Source organism: Microtus oregoni, unplaced genomic scaffold, assembly GCF_018167655.1.
Source record: "Microtus oregoni isolate MIOR12 unplaced genomic scaffold, Mior012 000004F_ref0000308, whole genome shotgun sequence".
NCBI lineage: Eukaryota > Metazoa > Chordata > Mammalia > Rodentia > Cricetidae > Microtus > Microtus oregoni.
In genome coordinates this window covers 32,613,241-32,635,774 of record NW_024543063.1, presented here as the reverse complement: position 1 = coordinate 32,635,774, position 22,534 = coordinate 32,613,241, and the positions used below count along the sequence as shown (strand labels likewise).

Genomic DNA, 22,534 nt, shown 5'->3' with positions numbered 1-22,534 from the left:
AACAGGAAACTGTACAACCTGAGATAGAGGTGCTGGGAACCCAGAGACAGGCAAAGTGGGACCAACTTTCCTAACTTTACTGTAATTTTTCCAAAACATATAGCAATTGTAAGCCTAGTAATTCAGGTGTGTGGTAATAAAATCCCAGCACTCTGGAGTTCACGACAAGAGGAACACAAGTTCAAAGCCAGAAAATAAAACAACAACAAAATAATAAGCCTGCTGTAATACAGTAGACATTGACATTTGAATAACTAAGACGAAGACGCACTATAGGAGATAAAAACAAGGGGAAGGAAGAAGCAGCCAGTCAGCAGGACACAAGGCACACCACACACCTGCCCTGAACCCTAAGCCCAAGAGCAGCAGAGGTGGCTGTGCTGGCTGGGAAACCTTAACTAACTGCCCCACCCTTAATTTCCACATATCTTCCAGGAGGTGGCAGCAATCACTGGCAGCTCACAGCCCTGAAAGTTCCATCCAGCTCATTTTATTTAGATAACAAGGATCTGAGGCCATAATTTTTGTTTTTAAGGTGTGTGTGTGTGTGTGTGTGTGTGTGTGTGTGTGCGTGTGTGTGTGTGTGTCTGTGTGTGTTCATATGTTCAGGTGCCTACAGAGGCCAGGAGAGGGCTCTGGATTCCTTAGAATTGAAATTACAGCTGAATTAGTTGAATGGCCTAACATGAACCGAACTCGGGTCCCTTTAAATAAATTGGCTTTAAAAACAAGTTAACAATGTTTTCAAAGAGCCAAGCAGCCATAGGTACCTCTCCCAGGAGCCACGACAGCACAGCAAGGAAGACACAGCACCTCCCAGTGATTACCTTGCCGGTTGAAGTCCATGGACGGTTGCTTGCAATCCTGAGCACGGTGGCCAGTAGCCCCACAGTTGTAACAGGACAGATTACCACTCTTTTTGTGACTGGAGCCATTGGTGCTGCCCACCAAGCCTTGGGTTTGGTACACCCCTGCTGTCCCAGCCATGAAGTTCTGCATGGGTGGCACCGCAAAAGTGGACTGCCCACCTAGGACAGGGTCTGGAGTCACACTGCCGCTGTAGGGTGCATGTACAACAGGGAAGGCAGAGCCACCACCATACTGCTGGGTACTGACATAGCCGTTGCTGCACATGGGACTGAAGGGTAGGAAAGGGAAGGTAAACATGGATGGCCCAGAGAATGGGTGCTGGAAGTAGTTGGCATAGCTGACAGTCAGGCCACTGGAGCCACAGCTGCCACTGCAACCACAGGATGTACACACAATGCAGCCAGGTGGGGGCGGCGCAGGCTGTGGGGGTGCGGGGGGCTGCTGATGGTGGTGGTGGTGGTGGTGGTTCTGACTTGAGGCAGGAATGTTTCCTGGGGAGCTGCTGCCAGCACCACCACTGTAAAAGCTGCTTTCAGGGACAGAGGAGAGAGCAGGGCTGGAGCTGGGGGCGGGGCAACTGGGCAGAGTGGCCATGCTTGCAAAAGATGTAGAGGGGTGGCTGCTGGGGGAGGCAGTGTTGCTGTTGGCGCAGAAGCTGCCCTGCAGTGGGCCCACAGGCACACTGCTCACTGCAGAGAAGGCAACTTTGGTGTTGGCTGTATACAGAGCAGTCCGGGGATTGATTATTGCAGGGGGCACACTGATCTGTCCGTTGTTGGGGCAAGAAGTCTGCCCAGAGATGGCAGCATCAGCAGGGACGGAGGAGGACAGCAGCAGCTTGATGGGCGGCCGGGCCACATGCAAGACGGTGCTTGGTGTCCCTGTGGTGGCCGAGCTGGTCTCTACAGTCAGGGCTGGCTGCTGTGCTGTCTTCAGCACCCTGTCCAGTGTGGCTGCATGCACAACTTTGGCCCGGGGACCAAAGGAGACTGTGGGTGACACAGAATTGTTCTCTACAAGGCCCGAGAGGACCTGTACTGGCGGATGGGGTGCCGCTGAGGGAAGTGTGTCCAGCACAGCACCGCCAAAGCTCTTGTCCACTTTTGTGCCACTTCTAGGGCCAGGCCCCTTGTTCCTTTCCTCCAGGGACAGAAGCGAGTGAACAGAGGATGAGAGGAGTTTCACGTCTGTGCTGCCTCTGTCCGACTTGTGCACCGAGTTCAGCATGCGGACAGGTGCCAGGTGTGAAGCTGCAGGCATCAGCTGTGGGGGCAGGGGATGGTGACCTGCAGGGCTGGAGCCAGCCTCATTCTGCACAGGCAGAACCTGGGCTGTGGGTCTGGCAGAGCTGGATGGGAAGTGAGTCAGCAGCATCACAGGCTTCTCCTTATCAGTGCCCTCAACATGTATGTCCACACCTGAGGACAGAAAAGACTGTTAGCACAATGTGTACCCAGCAGAAGCTCAGAAGGCGGGGCAGCAAACAGGCCACTGCACAGGTGTCTTACGTCTATCGCTCTCCTCAGCGCTGTCTGAACTCTCCTCTCGCACCTGCACACCCATGGGGCTAGAGGAGGAGCTGGAATACTCGGAGGAGCTGCCTTCCCGGGGCAGCTGGTGAGCCGGTGGCTCCACCTCCACCCGCAGCTCTGTGGAGAAGGCAGGTAGAGGTCAATAGCTCTGTGGCACTTGCCCATAGGCAAGAGAACCCTGGCAGTAACACCAGGAAACATGGTCCCCAATCATGGTCAGATTAAGATCCAAGTATCCTGAACACTACACCAACTACTTAAGGCCATACTGTTAGATCAAAGGAAGGGGCACTTTTGACCCAGGCTAGTGCACTGCAAGGTCAATGTCCAGTCACTGTGGGTCGCCCTGTCCAGTCCTCGAGAGTACAGAAAAGCCATGAAGCCATGAACACTATCTGTCATAAAGGCTCCCTACGGCGACTGAACTGTCCAAGACAAACGTTTGTCTCTTACCAATCTGCCATGGCTTTTGCATCCATCACATCTTGCTGATGAAAAAAGCAATGCTCAGTGCTTCCTGCAGGACAACAGAGCCACTGACTCATATGTCCGCAGCCTCTTCCACAGACAGGGAGTAGGGGAAGAGGAGGACGACAGAGGTTGAAAACCCAAATCCACTTTTGGTTTGTTTTATTTCTGTTTTTCTAGATGGAAACGGTACTTCTGTAGCTTTGGAGCCTGTCCTGGAACTCTCTCTGTAGACCAGGCTGGCCTCAAACTCACAGAGATTCGCCTGCTTCTCCTCCTACATGCTGGGACTAAAGGTGTATGCCACACTGTCTGTCAAAACCCAAGTCCCTAAGTCTCTCAAGTCTCCAATGGGAAGACAGGAATGACAACAGTGGTCTGGGAAAGGGTACCAGGCAACAGTTCATGACAGGCACCTGCGTGGCAAGGGCCTTTTCACTTCTCTGGCTTGTATCCTGCTTCCCCCTCACAGCATAAGAGTTCAGGGTCTAACACTACTGCCTAAATAACCTGAGGCTGGACCCTAGTGTCTAAATAACCTGAGGCTGGGCACTAGTGTCTGGCACCTAAGGCCATCTATATAATCACTTTCCTGAGCCCAGCCTCAGGAGGCAGAAGCAGGGCAGATCTCTGGGAGTTTGAGGCCAGCCTGGTCTACAAGAGCTAGTTCAGGGACAGGCAAAGCTACAGAGAAACCCTGTGTGGGGGGGGGGGTGGGGGGGGAGGGAGGGAGGAATCACTTTCCTGTAGAGTCAGGATAAAGAAAACTAAGTGTAAAACATTTAAAACCTGTAAATGAGAAACAAGAGTGATCTGAAGTCTAATTCTGATCCAGAAGAATACCATACCACACCTGTACACATGCCACACATCTGAACCACAGGCCCTCACACACCTGCAGCATGGCTGCTACGCCCAGGCTGCACAGGCCCCACGTGGCTGGTGGGGGTGACTCGGGCCACTCCACTGCTGGTGACCAAGGATGGGGCTGAGGAGTTGAGGCACCGTCTCTCTGACTTCTCCCTGTGAATAACAAGCATAGTCAGACAGCTCCTCTCCTGAAACACTCCAGTTTCCAATGCACCTCCCAGGCAGGTCCACAGAAGCCAAAGCTCCACCTACGATGTTGGGCATCCCCAGAGGACGGGGTAAGAAATAAAGTAACCCAGACCCTGACATTTAAAACCTGCAGGTTCTAACACTGCTTAGCACATGAGAAACTAAGATGAACACAACTTATTCTCTGTTGATTTGGTGTTTTGAGACACAGTCTCACTATGTAGTCCAGACTACCTCAAACTCAAATCCCTATCCTCCTGCCTCAGTCTCAGGGTTAGGATTGCAGTGTGGCCACACCCAGAAAACATTAAGTGATTTCTTTTTTTTTTTTTTTTTTTTTTTTTGTATTTTCAAGACAAGGTTTCTCTGTGTAGTCCTTGCTATTCTGGAACTAGCTCTGTAGACCAGGCTGGTCACAAACTCACAGAGATTTGCTGTCCTCTGCCTCCAAGTGTTGGGATTAAAGATGTGTGTCACCAACATTCAGCATACATCAAATAATTTCATGCTTACTTTTCCAGCTCCAACTGAGTCTTGAGCTTTTTCTTTGCTCCCATGGTGAGGGACTCAAATTTATTCAGATCTTCTTCAGTAAGGCTCAGAAACTTGCATAGGAGAAACAAAAGACAGTTACTGAGATGACCATGGGGACTCTGAGTGCAGGACAACAGATCAAGGGCTAGTAAACAGATGACTAGAGACATGGACACAATTTCCCAAGCTCTAAGGAGCCGTGGTCTCTCCTCTGCACCTCATCACAAGTGCAGCTGACAGGTACCTTGCAGCCCTCTGGTCCCTGCATCCCAGTCATTACCAAGGGATGTACACCTTGGATAGTTTTAGCCACTCCTCATTTACAATTGAAGGCTGTCCTTGTCCTCTGGGGAAGGTTTCATTGGTGTACAGCAATCTCTGCACACAGAAGCAGAGCATGGTTGCCGTAAGATCGTTTTTTTTGGAAAGTCACCTTCAGAAGCTTGCTGAGGACCCAAGTAATCTAAAAGAAAGCACTATCCAGATGAAATGGTAACTAGGAACCCACAAGCCTGACACCCCAGGACAACTGGTATACCACAACACAGACAGCTGTGGGATTCAGTCATCTCATCATAATTCTGATAGAAAATTCAAACTGATCATGATCAATGTTAGAAAATCTATTGTCGTTAAGATTCAATAGCTGTGAGCAGCAGCATGGCAAGCATAAGTGCTGCGTGTGCTGTCTCCAAAGCTCCATCTCTAGGTTAACAGTGGAGTTTGAGATGTGTGGAGCTGTTACAAAGCAGTCTTGCCCAGCAGGGGGAGTTCAGATTTCAAACACCTTCTGCAGGTATCATTTGGCTTAGCCAGAGGCACTGAGACTTAGAAAATGTCAAAAGGCATCCCTAGTCAAAACTGCCCGCGAAAACATTGTTCTCTGAGCAGGTCTCTTCCATGACTCCAGGTCTGTTTTGTTTTTGTTTTTGTTTTCCGAGACAGGGTTTCTCTGTAGCTTTGGAACTGGAACTAGCTCTTATAGACCAGGCTGACCTCGAGCTGACAAGAGATCCACCTGCCTCTGCCTCCCAATTGCTGGGAAAGGTGTATGCCACCATCGCCCAATATTGTTTTTTGTTCTCTCGGTCTGACTATTAAATGCAGCCTTGGTTGTCTGAGCCCCCACTTGCTCGAGTCCAAGGCAATGACTCTATAAACTGGCCACACAGCATGAGTTATACCGAAGCTGCTTCAAAGAGCAAATGGTATCTGAATGAGCACTGGCCTACAGCAGCTTGAGGGATGGAGCCAATTCAAGTCACAGAGTCCCTGGTTTGTCAAGACCTGAAACATCCAGGAAAACTATTTGCTTATGACAAATCCTACTTTTTTGGCTTCAGGCAGCCTGGTAGTTAAATCCTGGTGCCCTCTAACACCAAGCAATATGATCATTACCCAAGTTCTTGACACCTCTAGTAATGAGGACAGGGCACAGCCTACCAGAGGCCCTCTGAGTAGTCAACATACCTTTTCCATGGTGAGCTGTTTAAAGACGGGATAATACTTGTGCAAACGTAGCTTCCTAAGCCAGTCTAAAATCCCATTTTGCTCCTGGGGCTGAGGAGCCTGTAGACTAGAGGGCATCAGGATGGTAGGTGAGTTGTCTACTTGGGTCCGGTAAGCCAGTGCTGAGCCTGCACCCCCTGTGTGGGAGCAGTGGGGCAGGGAAGCAGATGCACTGGCCGAGTGCTGCAGGTGGTGCTGGGTGCTGCTCTGCGAGGATGGGATCCCAGCCACTCCACACACCGGCCTGCAACAAAGGGGACAGTGGAGTACAAGTGCTGCTCTACAGACTGCTGCCTGGCACCAGAAGATTAGTTAGAGGGATCCCATTCTGGCACCTATTCCCTTATGGCATCTGGGGTTCAGCTCACGGCATACTTGGGGCTAATCAGTGTCCTGTCTATTCCCACCCCCATCATGACTTCCCTCCTCACAGTGCAATGCCCACAGGGATACTCCTGTGTGTGTCCATGCTATGTGTGTCCACATGTACCAGAGATTCAGCTGAGCTACCTGGTGTCTGTCACTTCTAAGGAACAAGATGATACCAATAAATCATGATTAAAACAAGTTACTCAGCACTGTGAAAAAACCATGAAACTGGGAAGCCAAAAACTGGATTCTCTCTACACAATTCCTCTCCTGACATTATCCAAGATGTAGATCAAGCAGACAGCTCTGACAGCAGCTGCTTATACATGCACGGGAGGCAGTGCTGACCAGGGTGGCTAGAGAGGACCACTCACCTTCCAGACACGCCCATCATGGCACCTACTTTAGGAAGGGAGGGGTTGCCAGGACCTACAAAGTAGAAAAAAACGTTATCATAGAAACTTACAAACAATAATGTAACTTAATTTTTTTTTTTTTTTTTTTTTCTTTTTTTTTTTTTTTTTGGTTTTTCGAGACAGGGTTTCTCTGTGGTTTTTTGGAGCCTGTCCTGGAACTAGCTCTTGTAGACCAGGCTGGCTTAATTTTTTTTTTTAACCATTTCACAAACTTACTTGGACTTTGGAGCTGTTGGGTGGGAGATGAAGTGCTGAAGAATTTCCTAACATGGTCATGTTTCAGTGTGTGTGAAGGTATGGAAGCCAAATACCTGGGAAGTAACAGGGCAGTTTGTCAGCACTGAAATCTCCCCCCACAACCCATGCATGCATGCAAACTTAACAGTGGGAAAAATCTGAAAATTTCACCCAAGAGAATGAGACATTAGAGAAAAAACAAACTAGTCCCATAGCCTGATACTCTCCTTGCTTTTATTCAATTTGTATAGCTCCCCTCAAGTCCCTTCTCTCATCTTCACAGTGAACAAATCAACCTCTACAAGAGTCTGTGACATGAGCACTGGAACCCTAGCGCTCCTGAGCCTGCTGGAACTAAGTCACAATGTGAAGACACTGGTCCCAAGGGCCCTGAGAGGACACACTAGAGAACCAGCAAGAGGCCATAGCTGTGCCTCGGGTAGTAGAGTGTTTATACATGGATCCCTTGGTTCTATTCCTCACTAGACCTTTTACCCCAGCTCTTAGGAAGCAGGGGGATTACAAATTCAACGTCATTTTCAGTCTCAAAACAAAACAACAGGACAGAACTGGTGAGCCTCAGCACTATATGTCCCATGTGTGGGGGTATGGCTGATTCAGGACCTATTTTCATTCTGACAAGCTTCAGATGCTTCTTCCCTGAGACAAGGTTTCTCTCTGTAGCCCTGGCTGTCTGGAACTCACTCTATAGACCAGGCTGACCTTGAACTCACAGAGATCCACCTGCCTCTGCCTCCTGAATGCTGGGATTAAAGGCATGCACCACCACAGCCTGGTCATAGCTTCAGCTGTTAACCAGACAATATAGCTGACTGCTCACATCATCTCACAAGGACAGCAAACCCCATACAGCACAAACTTCTGGTTCCTTCACCTCATCACTAACTCACCCTAAGGGTATCCATATCCTTCAAACCTTTACAACAGGTAGCCCTGGAGATAAAGGAAACACCAACACCAGAGCAGCCACAGCCACCTGGCCAAGATTCTTACTTACCTCAGACCTGCTTCCAAATCCACATGGTTACGCTCCAAATAAAAGGAATCTGGGCCAGCCAAGCAAGGAATGAGTTTGTCTAAGTTCTCTTCAGGGTAGAGCTGGGATAACTGAAAGAAAAGACAAGGCAGAAGGTCTGTCTCCACAGCACACCAGCACTCTGCCTTGCTACAAGAAGCTTGGCAAGGGGTCTCTGGAACATCTGTGGTAAGACAGTTTGGACCTTTCTAGCTGCTTGGGTTCTGTACACATGTAAGATACTACAGGCAGGTAAAGCCCCACTCATCATAACTATTCCTGAGTTTAATATAGTTTGAGCCACAGGGCCAGTTCCTGACTAGAATCCAAATGGACCAGGCCTGCAAAAAAAAGCAAAGAGTAGCAGTTCTGACAAAGTCTAGCCTCCAGTACCCCAGCACAACAGCCCCTATGTTTAGGACAATGGCCAGGACAGAACAGGGACTCCTCCTCTCACGGGGTAATGGGCACTGGCAGCCCATTCTTGAGAGAGGACACAAACAGGGAAGAGTCCTACCAGTGTACTGGAGGTAAGCAAGGCTCTGGCACTCAAGACCCAGGAAGCAGCAGCCCATCGAAGATGTTGTGATCACACCCAGAGTCAGCCACTCTTGTGTATACTGACTCAAGGACCTCACTCCTAGCCTGGCAGGGAAGTACCTCTACAGGCATAATTACTGCTTTCTCAGATTCTACAGCCTTTTAAACATAACATCTAACATTCAATAAAAATTTCAAAGACATGAGAATATAGGGCCAGGGAGACTACTGTCAGTGTTGTCAAGAGGTGGGGTGGCTCATGCATGTGATCTCAGACCCTCTCTGCTGACAGTCTGACTAGGTGAAAGATAACTTTTAAAGAGCCCCTGGTCACCTTACCTTAGAAATAAACTCAGTTACTTCTGAGGAAGACTTGGTTACTGATGTTATTGAAGAATCAGACCACAGGACCTTAAAAACAAATAAATAAGCCTTAAAAAACAGATACCACAACTGGGCAGTAGTGGCACAGCACTTGGGAGGCAGGGCAAACTGATCTCTGTTAGTTCAAGACCAGCCTGGTCTACAGAGCGAGTTCAGGGCAGCCAGGGCTGTTACACAAAGAAACCCCATCTTCAAACAAAACAAAGCAAAAAAACTAAAAAACCAAACCAAACCAAAACAAGCTTCCAACTGTCCAGTGCTCATAGCTAGTAACTACTGCCTGAATGGGACACTCACACTCCTGACTTGTGAAGACAACAGTCACAAAACCCAAGTCCATTCACATACTACCAAATCACTAGAGCATGGGGGAGTGGCATCGCGTGCCACCTAAGCACCCCTGTGTACCAGCATGTTCCACCAGCATGCTGGACATAGCATCAAGGCACCAGCAATCTGCCTCTTCACCTGGAAGCAGGTGTCTGTACCACACAGGTGCTGTGGCTATATCAACACTTGAGCCCAGGCCTGGCTTGGACCCTCAGGCAGACTACAAATGTGGAACAGGAGCGGTGCTCCACAGGAGGGCTTCATCAGGCCAGAAGAGTCAGAAACTGTACATGCCTTCGGGCTTGGCACTTGTTTTAACTCATAGCACTGGGGCCCCTGTATGATTTTCTGACATCATAAAGCTCCTGGCACTGGCTGAGCTCTCCTGTCATTCCTACAAGCTGTTCCTTATAACACTGCCATGCAGTCTGAACGCAGCTACTTCTGCAGGTATATATGTGTGGGATTTGGGGGGGGGGGCGGGGGGTCTGTGCAAAAGATAACATGAGCCCACTTAGAAAGGCAAGGGCAGGTGACATGAGGAGTAGGTCAACTGGGAGATACAAAATACCAATTTTGTCTAAAGTCCAAGTCATTGCCCAAAAGGGACACATCACATTTACCCCGGTATAGAGGCAAGAGCTCAAGATGCCAAGCCCAATCCCTTCTCTGCACAGCTGAGACACCCTTGACTTGGGAGGGTTCAGTCACGTTCCTCTCATCTGTGGGATCCACATGGATCTGTGTGCTTCAGCACTCTGTGATAGCACTAACAAAGTCACAGCAAATGGAGAGAAGGCGCCATGACTTCACAGGTACGGCAACTACAGTCACTGAGCTACCTGCTGCTAGGAGTGTGGCTTCCACCCCAATTTGTCTGCACGTGGTAGAAAAATGCCTCAGTGCTTCTTGGCTTCCAACAATCCTACAAAGTTGGGGTTCCTAAGTTTGTGCCCTATCAACCCTGACATCCCAGACTGAAGTGAAAACTTGAGTTCCCCAGAGCTGGCAAACTGTTTCTAACAGGAGTCTTTTCTCCCAATCTGACCCAAGGAAAGCACAAAGTCCACAGCAAAACAAGGGAAGTAGGACAGTCATGCTGAAAGCAGTAGTCTAACCCCTGCCATGGTACGGTTTGCCCTCTGTGTGTTTCTGGGGTTCTCATCACAGGCAAGAACACAGGGCAGAGGATTCACAGCCTGGTCCCAGGGGTCTGCTTCACTTCCAAAGGTGCCTACTTTTGGCCAGGTCCAGGCCTATACTGGCCTCACGCTCACTCTCCACCCACTCAACACGGCGCTGGAGGAAGACAGGCCACCACAAAAGCGCAGCAATGGTACGCACCCCATCAGAGCTGGCATCTGCCATCCACCTCCAGGAGCAAGCACTGAAGGAAAAGTTGAGGTACACAGCACCAATTACTTCCTTCAGGAGCTGCAGAGTCACACTGAGGCTGACTTAAATCTTTCGTCACACAAGAAATGAGCAACACACAGGATAAGGCCAGTTCCACATGCAGCCTTATTTCCTATCCACATGTAGCACATCTGTCTAGAACCACCAAAATGGTATGTGCTTTATTCTGAACTAGCCAGGTGCTGGGCAGATGGCCCCACCCAGCCTATAAGATACCTTGTAAGAACACCTACACTTCCCAAACTCCCAACTTTCTTTCTTTTTCTTTTTCTTTTTTTTTTAATACCTGGAGGGACAGCTGTGGGTGCTGGGAACCAAACTCTTATATTTTTGGTTGTGAGCCTAGCCTTTAACGGTTGAGCCATCTCTCCAGGCCATTCCCAACCATCTTAAGGAAAAAAAAAAAACCAGCATGGAGGATGGAGGATGAAGGCCTGCAATCCATATTCTCAGGGGACTTGATGCCAAGAACAGAAAGAAGAGCTTGGCTGAGGCAATGGTGGCAAGCAATGGTCTGGCACAGCAGGCAGCACAGGCCTCAGGGAAGGATCTGGAGGAAAGCCCAAAGCCAAACATTCAAACTAGAAAACAAAAGCCAAATAGGGGCATGATGCCAGGGCAGATTGAATCCCATAAGAGGGACGAGGCAGGTAACACCAAGGCTGCCAGACAACCGGCCAGAATGAAACTAGGTAAGCATTCTCCTACATTCCTCAGGAAAGCCATGGCCCAGCCAGGTATGATGGGAGAAAATGAATGAAATGTCTGCCCTGGCAATGCTGAAGCATGCATGGGCAGCCGTATATGGCGGTTCTGTTGAACTTTTCCATAATGAGTTTCATGGTCTAAGTTGATGAGGACAACTAACCAAGTCTCTTCCTAAAGAGGGCACCAGGTGGTTGCTGGGAATTGAACTCAGGACCTTTTGAAGAACAGGCAGTTCTCTTAACCTCTGAGCCATCTCTCCAGTCCCAGCTAGGTATGATGGCATACTCCATAAATTCCAGTACTAAGTAGGCAAAGGCAGAGAGGGTCTCTGTGAGTTAAAGGTCAGCCTGGTCTACACAGAGTTCTAGGACAGTCAGGACTACATAGAGAGACCCTATCTTTACACACACAAAAAAGCTGGGCGATGGTGGCACATGCCTTTAATCTCAGCACTCCAGAGGCAGAGGCAGGTGGATCTCTGTGAATTCAAGGCCAGCCTGGTCTACAAGAACGAGTTCCAGGACAGGCTCCAAAGCTATAGAGAAACCCTGTCTTGAAAAAAACAAAAACAAACAAACAAAAACCCAAAAAAGCACAAAATGAAAACAAGAAACACTGACCAACCCAACCACCAGAGGGTAGTGGGGGGGGGGGGAATAGATGAGGCATCTCCAACAGGAAGCATCAAAATGGTATTGCCCAGCTAGTTCTTTTTTTTTTAAATATTTATTTATTTATTATGTATACAATATTCTGTCTGTGTGTATGGCTGCAGGCCAGAAGAGGGCACCAGACCTCATTACAGATGGTTGTGAGCCACCATGTGGTTGCTGGGAATTGAACTCAGGACCTTTGGAAGAACAGGCAATGCTCTTAACCTCTGAGCCATCTCTCCAGCCCGCCCAGCTAGTTCTTAATACCCTGCCACTCCTAAAAATAGATGACTCAGTAAGGACAGTGGTTCATACCCTCACTCCAAAATCTTGACAATTCCTATAACCCCGGGCTGAGACAGAATGAAGAATTCTGGGTCAGCCTAGGCTATACAATGAGATCGTGACTTCAAAACAAAACAAAAACCACAACTCTGAGAGAATAGATCTGAGTGAGACAGAAAAGCATCAGGCTCAGTATTGGCTGGTTTGCATCAGTAAAGAATGCTCTCAAATGAAAATAAACTTTTAAGGACAAGACACAACAGGCTTTGGAGGGGTGTACTATACTAGTAATGTCTTGTAACTCAAGTCACACTCTCAGTGACTGTGCTTCAGAAATGGCACCCCTCCACTGTTTCTCCTGCACACCGGCAGGTGTAGGGAGCAATTCACACTTCTGAGAGACTCAGTCATCACTTTCTTCAGATCCACTCCTCCATCTGCTTCCTGAGACTCTGGCTGGGCCTCCTCGGAACCAGCAAGTACAGCTGCAGCATAACTAAAACTACCTCTGTGAAAAAGAACACGGAGCTTCACACCTGTCTACAGCAGACGCTTCCTCAGCAACTCCTTACAGGGAAACACTGTGTTATCCTTAGACCTTTGTCAACTCAACACGAGCTGGGGTAATTTTGGGAAGGGCAACTCCAACTGAGGAAGTGGCTCCAGCAGACTGGCCTTTGGCAAGTCTGTAGCCACTATCTTGGTTGATGACCTATATGGGAGGGTCCAGCCCACTGTGGGCAGTGTCACCCTGGGTAGATAGTCCTGGGTTGTCTAAGAAGGTAGGCTGAGCAACCCATGGGGAGCAGCCAGTAAAGCAACATTCTTCCACGGCCTCTGCTTCAGTTCCAGCCTCTAAGAACCTGTCTTGAGTTCCTGTCCTGACTTCTCTCAGAGTATAAGCTGAAATAAACCTTTTCCTCCCAAAGTTCCTTTGGTCAGGGTTATCACAGCAACAGAAATCCTAACCACAAAACAGTGGAAGCCATCAGAATTCTAGAGAATCACAAAAGACGACTACTGGGCAGGAAGCTCTGGGCTTCTCCCTAAGCACACAGAGCCCAAAAGACACTTCAAATGTGAACACACCCACTCACTACAAGCTGTCCAGTGCTCAAGGCACAGTGAAGCAGCTATTGATCTGACTTACTGTTCTCACTATCTTCTATTCTACTCCACTAGTCTATGTAGAGTATGTTGATTCTCAAACAACATTTTAAGATTTTGATACCAAGTATGGTAAGCCACACTTGGGCAGCTGAAGCACACTCTAAGTCAGCCTGGGGTACACAGCAAAACTTTAGACCCTATCAAGAACAAGTAAGAAAAAAAAATGTTCACTTTTGATTATAGCTGATGGTGAGCCACACACAAGTCTGTGACTGGATGTTGTGCCACCTGTGAAACCATCACTTAATCAGGACAGTTAAGCCCTCAGCAGACTTTCACCGTTTACATAAATGCTTTCTGACATGCTCCCTCACCATGGAGTAGTTTGCATTTTATAGAGTTGCATATAAATGGCTTCCACAGTATACACCTGTTTGGAGGAAGAGTCTGGGTCACTGTGCCTCTCTGTGCCCCTCTTGCGCAGTGTCCCCTATGGACACTACAGCCCTGGCGATGCAGATTCCTAGCGCAGACACTCACACCATTCATCTTGGATCCTGAAGCATCACAAACAAAGCTGTACAGTATCACAAATCAAACCACACACCAAGAGCTCTTCCATAATGCCTTAAAACCTCGCCTCAGCTATGAGGCTGCTGGCACACCTCTCCACACATGCTAATGACCAGACATGCCTCTTTCTTAGGACTCTGTCAAAATCTTAAAACCATTTATTCTTTCTTTCTTCTCTCTCTCCCTTTCTCTCTCGTTCTGTAGACCAAACTGGCCTCAACCTCACAGAGACCCGCCTGTCTCTTCCTCCCGACTGCTGGGACTAAAGGCGTACACCACTCCCACCCAGCTGCTCTGAGAGCTCTCTGTAGACTTCATGCCCCTTTCCGTCTTATGACTAGCTCACCCATTCTCTTCAGAGCCTAGAAAACAGCTTTACAGAGGACAGCAGTCCTATCTACTAGCTGCAGCTTTTAAAGAGCACATTTTAGCACTGGGCTCTGAAGCTTTTCACTCGTTTATTTCCCAGAGCTTTCTCTCTCCCTCTCCCCCTACCCCCTCTTTGTTGGTTTTTTTTTTTGTGGGGGAGGGTTCAGAAATGATCCCACCTGTGATACAAAGGGTTCTTCTCACCAAATAGCACCTCCTAAAGAGCAACCCTGACTCACACACAATACTAAACAAGAGTCTCTTGTGAGTGTGCTTCCCAGCACTGCCAGGGCATATGCTCATGATCTGTCCATGTCTGAAGACAAGAGTCTGAGAAACAGCTACCCCAGCATGCCGGGTGGGTAACAAAACCCTGATACAAATCAATAATACATTTCCCAGTTTCCTTTGAAGATAAGTGAGACCAAGAACCTGAAGTCTTATCAACAAAACATAAGCAGAAGCCTCTCCAGCTGCTCATGGGCATGTTCCTTCTCCCTAGTATGCATCCTGCCCACCATCAAGTGAGCACTAGAGCCCTAGCTGCCATCTTGGACTACAAAGACTATATCCTGTGGATATGCTCACAGTAAAATCTGGAGTCAACCAGGAATGTGTTCTGATGGAGGCCTGGGACTGGCTCCCTGAACACTGTAACAGGGAATAAAGGGAACTTTGAGGCTTGTCTAAGCCTTTGTTATGGCAAGCCGCTCTCACACAAGACAGCCCTTTCTGGTGCATTAGTTTTGAGCACATGCCCCTGTACAGACCGACTGGTCGTGGCCACATAGTCAGCTTGTATGTGTCTCATCTAGGGGACTTACTATCCTGGAGTGCCCAGTGCCATAGCCTCCAGACCCATGGTGACAAGGACTGAATTGATGTGTTTTTTTTTTAATTTATTTATTTATTAAGGATTTCTGCCTCCTCCCCGCCACCGCCTCCCATTTCCCTCCCCCTCCCACAATTAAGTCCCCCTCCCTCATCAGCTAGAAGAGCAATCAGGGTTCTTTTTTAAAGATTTATTTATTTATTATGTACACAGTGTTCAGCCTCCATGTATGCCTGTAAGACAGAAGAGGGCACCAGATCTCATTACAGATGGTTGTGAGCCACCATGTGGTTGCTGGGAATTGAACTCAGGACCTCCGGAAGAGCAATCAGTGCTCTTAACCTCTGAGCCATCTCTCCAGCCCCCTGGATTGATGTTTTTTTAGAGCTTAGCTTCTCCCTGAGAAGGTGGCTGTCCCCCAATACCCTAGCCCACCCCAGACACCGGCCCCAGACAGGCTCCATCTCACTCAGCACCACTGTTCTGCAAGAAGCACAGCTTTTATTCTAGCACATGAAGTGGCTACTTGTGACAAGTGTGCCCTCCATACCTCCAAGGTGAGGGAAAACAGCATCTTACCTCAAAGGAACACTCAACACTTCTGTCATTTTTCGTGTGTGATAATCCCTTCAGGTCTATTTTTTCAACACTCACTGCAAAAACAAACACAAAATTAAAGAATGCAGTAAGACTTTGAGATATAAATGATTGTTGGGCATGTGACAAGTAGCTATTCCATACAAGGCTGCCAGAACCAATACCTGAGTAGCACTTGGACCAGCCTCAGCTGGTATTGGCATCTTGGAAGACTAAGGGAAACTCAGATACCAACCAAATTCCAAGAAAGGGAGTGTAGGGAGCCTGAATTGGACAGCACATTGTGAGCTCTTGTGCTGTCCTTCAAGACAGTCAAAAACTGTGTCTAATTCTCGGAAATTTATAACCATGTCTCCCACAGTGAATGTTCCACATGAGAAGAAGCCTGGCACAGTCTTGAGGGTCTTTCCACGGACCTGTGCACTGTGCTCAGCTTTGCCACTAGGGCAAAAATGGAAGCTCCAATGGCAAGGTCTAGGAGGAATTACAGTGGTTCCCAGGCACTGTGACATGACCACGAGGCTGGGAACTGACCATGCTAAAGGAGACCTGCTGTCACCACGGGGCTCTGAAGCCTTGCTCTACTTCATGTTCCAAACCTTTCTTCTCAGAAATGAAATGACACCATTAAACTATTAGCACTGTTTCCAGGCAAGCCCAAACATGTGTTCACAATTAAGTTCTCTATCTGAGCACACACATCCTCCCCCAGACAACAGTGCTGACTGATACCATCCAGGAACTCGACTGCTTCTTCCAGGCAGTCACTTTGCATGGGCATGAGAGTCACATAACCCATTGCTCAGGCAACTGGTGAAGACCACAACTGAGAAGGATTGCTAGGTTGGTTGAGCTTCCAGGATTCCAGGAAGCCACCTCCATATTCTGCAGAGCTTTCTGCACACTCTGAACCCTAGTGATGGATGGTGACACACTCACTAGGCTTTACACTCCCTGCAGGTATACTCTTCTGGTCAGCAAAGACAGAGCCTTCCAGAATGCCAGTACTGTGACATGTTGAGGGACAACCAAGAAGTTTTATAGACAAAAGACCTAGAGGAGGAAAAAAATTCTCGGCAATGGTAACCTTACCCTGCTCTATGAGGTGCACTGGGAGGTTCCTATACCTGTGGTGCTCCATGCTGGAGTCACTATGCTATTTGTTTAAATGTATTAAAATGGAATAAAAGTGGACTAAATTCTGGTCTAGGTACTGAACAGACATGTGTGTGGGGCTACTACTCTGGATGATGAAGAATGGACATTCCCAGTATTCAAGTGTTTTTTATTAGTGCTGTCTGAACTGACTAGCATACAGACCAAACTACCTCCTCCCATTTGTGTGAACAGCTTTCTTGGCACATGGCTACACAATTTGCTCTAGTACCACTGACAGCTGCTCTCCACCCACTGTAGTGAAGCTGGACTTGAGAGCGGAGACAGACACTACAATAGAGCCCCAGTTTGGACGCTGCACCCCACCACAGCAGAGCACTCAGCACTAGCACGCGCCAGCTGCAGCAGAAATGGAGGAAGAGATGTGCCATCATCTCTTGCCATCCTTGCCACTCCAGCTACAGTCAGCAGGAAGTGACCCCTCTACACAGTCTCAGTGACACCATTTTAGACCATCCTCCTTCTCTAAGCAACAGACTGTAGGACCAGTGCCTGCCCTGCCCAGATAATCAATCTGTACCCAGTGTTCCCAAACTAAAGAGTATCAGGGTGTATGAGAAAGGAAAAAGGAAAAATCCATTTGGACTAAGGGAAGTGACTCAGAGCTGAACAGAAAAACAGGCCAAGTAGATGAATATCATTTGGTTGTTTGCAGATAAAAGCATTTTGGAGCCAGGCCAAGCACTCACAGCCAGCCCACTGCCCATGAAATATGTTTTAAACTAAGTACAGATCTCACTGCATTATTGCTGCCAGCCTCAGCACCCAACTCATTGTAGGTTCTTCTTCCAGGCTCCCAATATCAGGGCAGCAGCTTAGCAGGTAAGGGTACCTACCACCAAGCATGATGGCCTGATTCAATCCGCAGGACCCAAGAGATGAAGAAGAGAACCAACTCACACAAGTCCTCTGACCTCCACAGATGTGCCACGTCACAGCACACACAATAAATAAAATAAGTAAATAAATGTAATAAAACACCATGTTTCAGTTTACTCTCAAACTTGGAGTCACTAGAGGCCATGATTATAGGAACTGGACTGGCTCTGTGGCAGAGCACATGCCTCGTATGTTTATGGGCCTAGGTTCCAGAGATCCAGCCCCAACATCACAAAAGACAAACAAAACTCACACAACTGAACAAAGTTGAGGGGTATGAGATCGAGAGGTCAGGCATCTCCAAGCAGCACCACGCAAAAGAAAAGTCTCAACTCCCAGGCAACTGCTGGGCTTTTAGGAACTGGTAATTATGATTCTCACACCAAAGGCACCTTACACCTGTAGAGCTGGCTGGAGCAACGAGAGGGTGCTTGCCACCTCCTCCTCTGGACAAGGTCAGAGACTTCAAACACAATGGGCGCTGCAGTTTTTTAGCTGCCTTTAGGGCAGAACCTTTCCAGAACTCTGCCCACTGGTTTGAATGGCTTCCAGGGCTACAGTGTAGGGCAACTGGTATCTTGGAAGCTTCATGGGCACCAGGGAATGCTTTTCTCAAATTTTTTTTTCCATTTTTAAAAAAGATTTATTTATTTCTATTTATTTATTTTGAGACAGAGTCTCTTTATGTAGGCCTGGCTACACTGGAGAAATATGTTTTCTATATTTTTTACTTTTATTCTATACGTATAACTGCTGAGAGGGGTGAACTGACTTTTCCTGGTTGTTACTGTTACACCATCTTTTTTGTTTTGTTTTTGTTTTTCAAGACAGGGTTTCTCTGTGTAGCTTTGGCTGTCCTGGAACTCACTCTGTAAATCAAGCTGACTTCAAACTCACAGAGATCCACCTGCCTCTGTCTCTCTGAGTGCTGGGATTAAAAGCGTGTCCACCACCAGCCAGTTTGTTTCACCATCTTTCCCTTACTGCCTCTCTGACGGCCATTGCTGCTTCAGGAATGGCAAAGGAGAGGTTTTAACAAGGCACCAGCTAGTCAAAAGTTCCTCAAATAATTCTAATATCATACTGTCATCAAGACAGGTACCAGGGGGGCTGGAGAGATGGCTCAGAGGTTAAGAGCATTGCCTGCTCTTCCAAAGGTCCTGAGTTCAATTCCCAGCAACCACATGGTGGCTCACAACCATCTGTAATGGGGTCTGGTGTCCTCTTCAGGCCTGCAGGCGTACACACAGACAGAATATTGTATAGATAATAAATAAATAAATAAATAGATAAATAAATATTTAAAAAAAAAGACAGGTACCAGGTGTAGGCCCAAAGATCACACCCATGCAGGAACACATGCTGCCCACAATCAAATCTAGGCTCAGCATCTCATGAGGCTTTTGGGACAGTGAGTTGTGTAGTCTGTTTTGAACTTTTTAAAATGTGCACTGGTGTCTTTATTATTATGTATACAATATTCTGTCTGTGTGTATGTCTGCAGGCCAGAAGAGGGCACCAGACCTCATGACAGATGGTTGTGAGCCACCATGTGGTTGCCGGGAATTGAACTAAGGACCTTTGGAAGAGCAGGCAATGCTCTTAACCACTGAGCCATCTCTCCAGCCCCTTGGTGTCTTTTTTTAATGTGCACTGTTTTGTATGCATGTGTGTTTGTGTGAGGACACTGCATCCCCTGGAACTGGAATTAGACAGGTGTGAGCTGCCATGTGGGTGCTGGGAATCAGACCCAGGTCCTCTGGAAGAGCAGCCTGTGCTCGTAACTGCTGAGCCATCTCTCCAGACCAAGAGTAGTCTGTTTTGATACTCAGCTTCAAAATAAGCCTCCTTAAATAATAACAGTCACAGAAAAGCATTTCCAAGGGTTATTTATGCTTTCTGATGCTATTCAGAAATCAAGCTACATAAATACTCAAGAATTACATACAATTCCAATCAAGGAAACCAATTTTGTCTCCTGCACAATGTATAGTATGGCTCTCACCCACAGAATGTTTTAGCGCTTTGGAACAAAACTTAACACAGAGAAAATGCAAGATCTCAAGTTCAAAATCAGTCAGTCAGAGTTAACATATGGACCCCTTAATCATCAGTCACTGAGTGAGGAGGGCGTGTTCTGGCTGGTGCACTGGCACCTATAGGCTGAAGCAAGGTATATAGATGCACACACCCCTCTGCACTGTGCAGCATTTGATTCTTGATCAACTTTGACCAAAGGATACCTACCTCCTACAATTACTGGTGGTCTGAGCACTGGCTTGCAATGCTGTTCCTTTCCTCTATCTTCTGGGGAAGATACACACACAGCTCTGCACTAAATTGTATGATCACAGAAACGAGGCTGACAGCAGGTACTCAAAAGAAGCATGTGCAGGGCTGGCACTATGTCCCCTGGATTTTACTCAGGACTATGTAGACAAGCCAGCTGATGCATGCCAGGGTCCAGGGGCAGGACAGGGACAGTTGTTCTCAACCACTATGAGAGTGACGTCAGACGAGACCAGACCAGAGCCAGGACCACAACCATGATGGCATGTGAAGGAATTCTGAGCTCTCCTATAGGCTCTAGTCAGCTCACAGCTCTTTTCAGATGGCCTGCTGGTGGTATGAGGCTTGCTGCTCATAGAAACAGCAGTTACTGGGTCCCTGTAAGCCTTGTGTAGTCACCTTGGCAGAGAAACCCTAGCCCAGCTCCAGAGGACTACAGCACAGCAGACCAATGCAGACAGCACTGGGGCTTGAGATGCTGCCGGGCTGTGAGTTACAACAATGGTTCTCACCTAGAGAACAAAACCAGAGGGGCAGGAAAAGAGGAAATGATGAAGAAAAAAAAAAAAAAAAAAAACTGAGTCCCACAGTACTAGGCCACCAGGTTCACAGGGCTAGGACCATCCTGTGAAAAACAAGCTACCCGAAATTCCCTTTTTCTTAAAATTTTTTTCAAATTTTTTATTTTATGTGTATGAATGTTTTGCCAAAATATATGTATGTGTACCACATGTGTGCCTGGTGCCTGTGGAGGTCAGAAGAAGGCACAGAACCTCCCGGGACTGGAGTTATAGATGGTTTTGAGCCAAAATTTAGGTGCTGGGAATCAAACTCTGGTCCTAAATGGTGGTTTGAATGCAAATGTCCTCCACCGTCTGGGCGCTTGAACATTTGGTTCCCAGTTGATGGCATTATTTGGGGAGGTTTTGAACTTGTGGTATTGTTGGAGGAAGTATGTCACTGAAACGTGTTAAAAGTTTTTCTTTTGGTTTGGTTTTGATTGTTTTTCGAGACACAGTTTCTTTGTGTAGCCCTGGATGTTCTGGAACTTGCTCTGTAGTCCAGGCTGGTTTCAAACTCACAGAGATCCATCAGCCTGTGCCTCCTAAATGCTGGGATTAAAAGCATGTGCCACCACCATCCAGTGGTCTTTATGAGTTTAAAAGACTTGTGACAGTTCCAGTTTTCTGGCTCTTCTTTGTGCCTGTGGTTCAAAACTGTGAGCTTTCAGCGTGCTGCCCCATCCACCGCGCTGTATACTGCTGCTGACCTAACATTATAAACTCTAACTCTCTGGAACCATGTTAAGCAAAATAAACTCTTCCTTCTATGTGTTGCCTTGGTCATTGTGTTTTACTACAGGAACAGAAAAGTAAGGGGGGCTGGAGAGATGTCCCAGCAATTATGAATATTTGCTTCTCATTCAAAGAACCTGGGTTCAGTTCCCAGCGCCCATAGGCAGCTCACAACAGTTTGTGACTCCAGTTTTAGGGGGAATCTGATGCCCTCTTATAGTCTCTGTGGACACCAAGTGGTGCACATATTCATGCCAGCACATACTCAAAAACAAATTAAAAAAAAGTAAGGACTGGGACCAGCCAGACACATACCTTTAATCCCAGAACTTGACAGGCAGAGGCAGGAAAATCTGAGTTCAGAACCAGCCTGGTCTACAGAGTGAGTTCTGGGACAGCCAGGGCAACAGAGAGAAACCCTCTCTTGAAAAGCAAAACAAACAACAACAAAAGGAAAAAGAAAAGAAAGACTGGGACCATTTCTAGAAATGCAGGTTCACTGTAAGATATTTTTCCTTCCTAGAATTCCCACTCCTTAGAGCAGTCTCTATAAGCCACATGGGGCAGGTTTGGCTAGGTCTGCTCACCTTCCTGGCTCCTGACTTAATGACTTCTTTTTCTTTCAGATGGCTAGGGTCTAACTATGTGCTTAAAGTTCCTAACTAATGTTTTAGGCTCCCATGATCTTTTCCAAAAGTAGCCTCTGTGTGGTCGCTTGCTGCCATGTGGCTACCCTCTATACTAGCTTATCACCTCTATTCTCCTCCGGGCAGCTGTGAGATTTATAGCTTGCCTGCCTTGGGTTTTCCTTTCAGATTTTAGTAAATTGTCTTCAAGCTTCCATTTGTGTGTCATCTCCCCATCCTCCATCTTTTTTGTGTGGGTTTTTTTTACTTTTTATTTATTTTTTTGAGACAGGTTTCTCTGTGTAGCTTTGGAGCCTGTCCTGGAACTTGCTCTGTAAACCAGACTGACCTCAAACTCACAAAGATCCGTCTGCCTCTGCTACCTGAGAGCTGGGATTAAAGGCATGTGCCGCCACCACCACCCAGCTTGTGTCCTTTCTTA

General features: G+C 47.6%; 1 protein-coding gene across 2 annotated transcripts in view; it reads right to left on the bottom strand.

The window, feature by feature from the left end:
- Positions 1-22,534, bottom strand: part of Zcchc14 (zinc finger CCHC-type containing 14) — a 57,337-nt gene that overhangs the window by 4,064 nt on the left and 30,739 nt on the right. For both annotated transcript variants that reach the window (XM_041649699.1, XM_041649698.1), the window contains exons 3-12: positions 15,810-15,883; positions 8,910-8,981; positions 8,013-8,122; positions 6,974-7,068; positions 6,716-6,770; positions 5,934-6,216; positions 4,443-4,534; positions 3,766-3,893; positions 2,379-2,519; positions 828-2,288 (exon numbers count right to left, since the gene is read on the bottom strand). In XM_041649699.1, the coding sequence (XP_041505633.1) occupies positions 828-2,288; positions 2,379-2,519; positions 3,766-3,893; positions 4,443-4,534; positions 5,934-6,216; positions 6,716-6,770; positions 6,974-7,068; positions 8,013-8,122; positions 8,910-8,981; positions 15,810-15,883 (2,511 nt within the window). The remainder of the gene's footprint in view (positions 1-827; positions 2,289-2,378; positions 2,520-3,765; positions 3,894-4,442; positions 4,535-5,933; positions 6,217-6,715; positions 6,771-6,973; positions 7,069-8,012; positions 8,123-8,909; positions 8,982-15,809; positions 15,884-22,534) is intronic.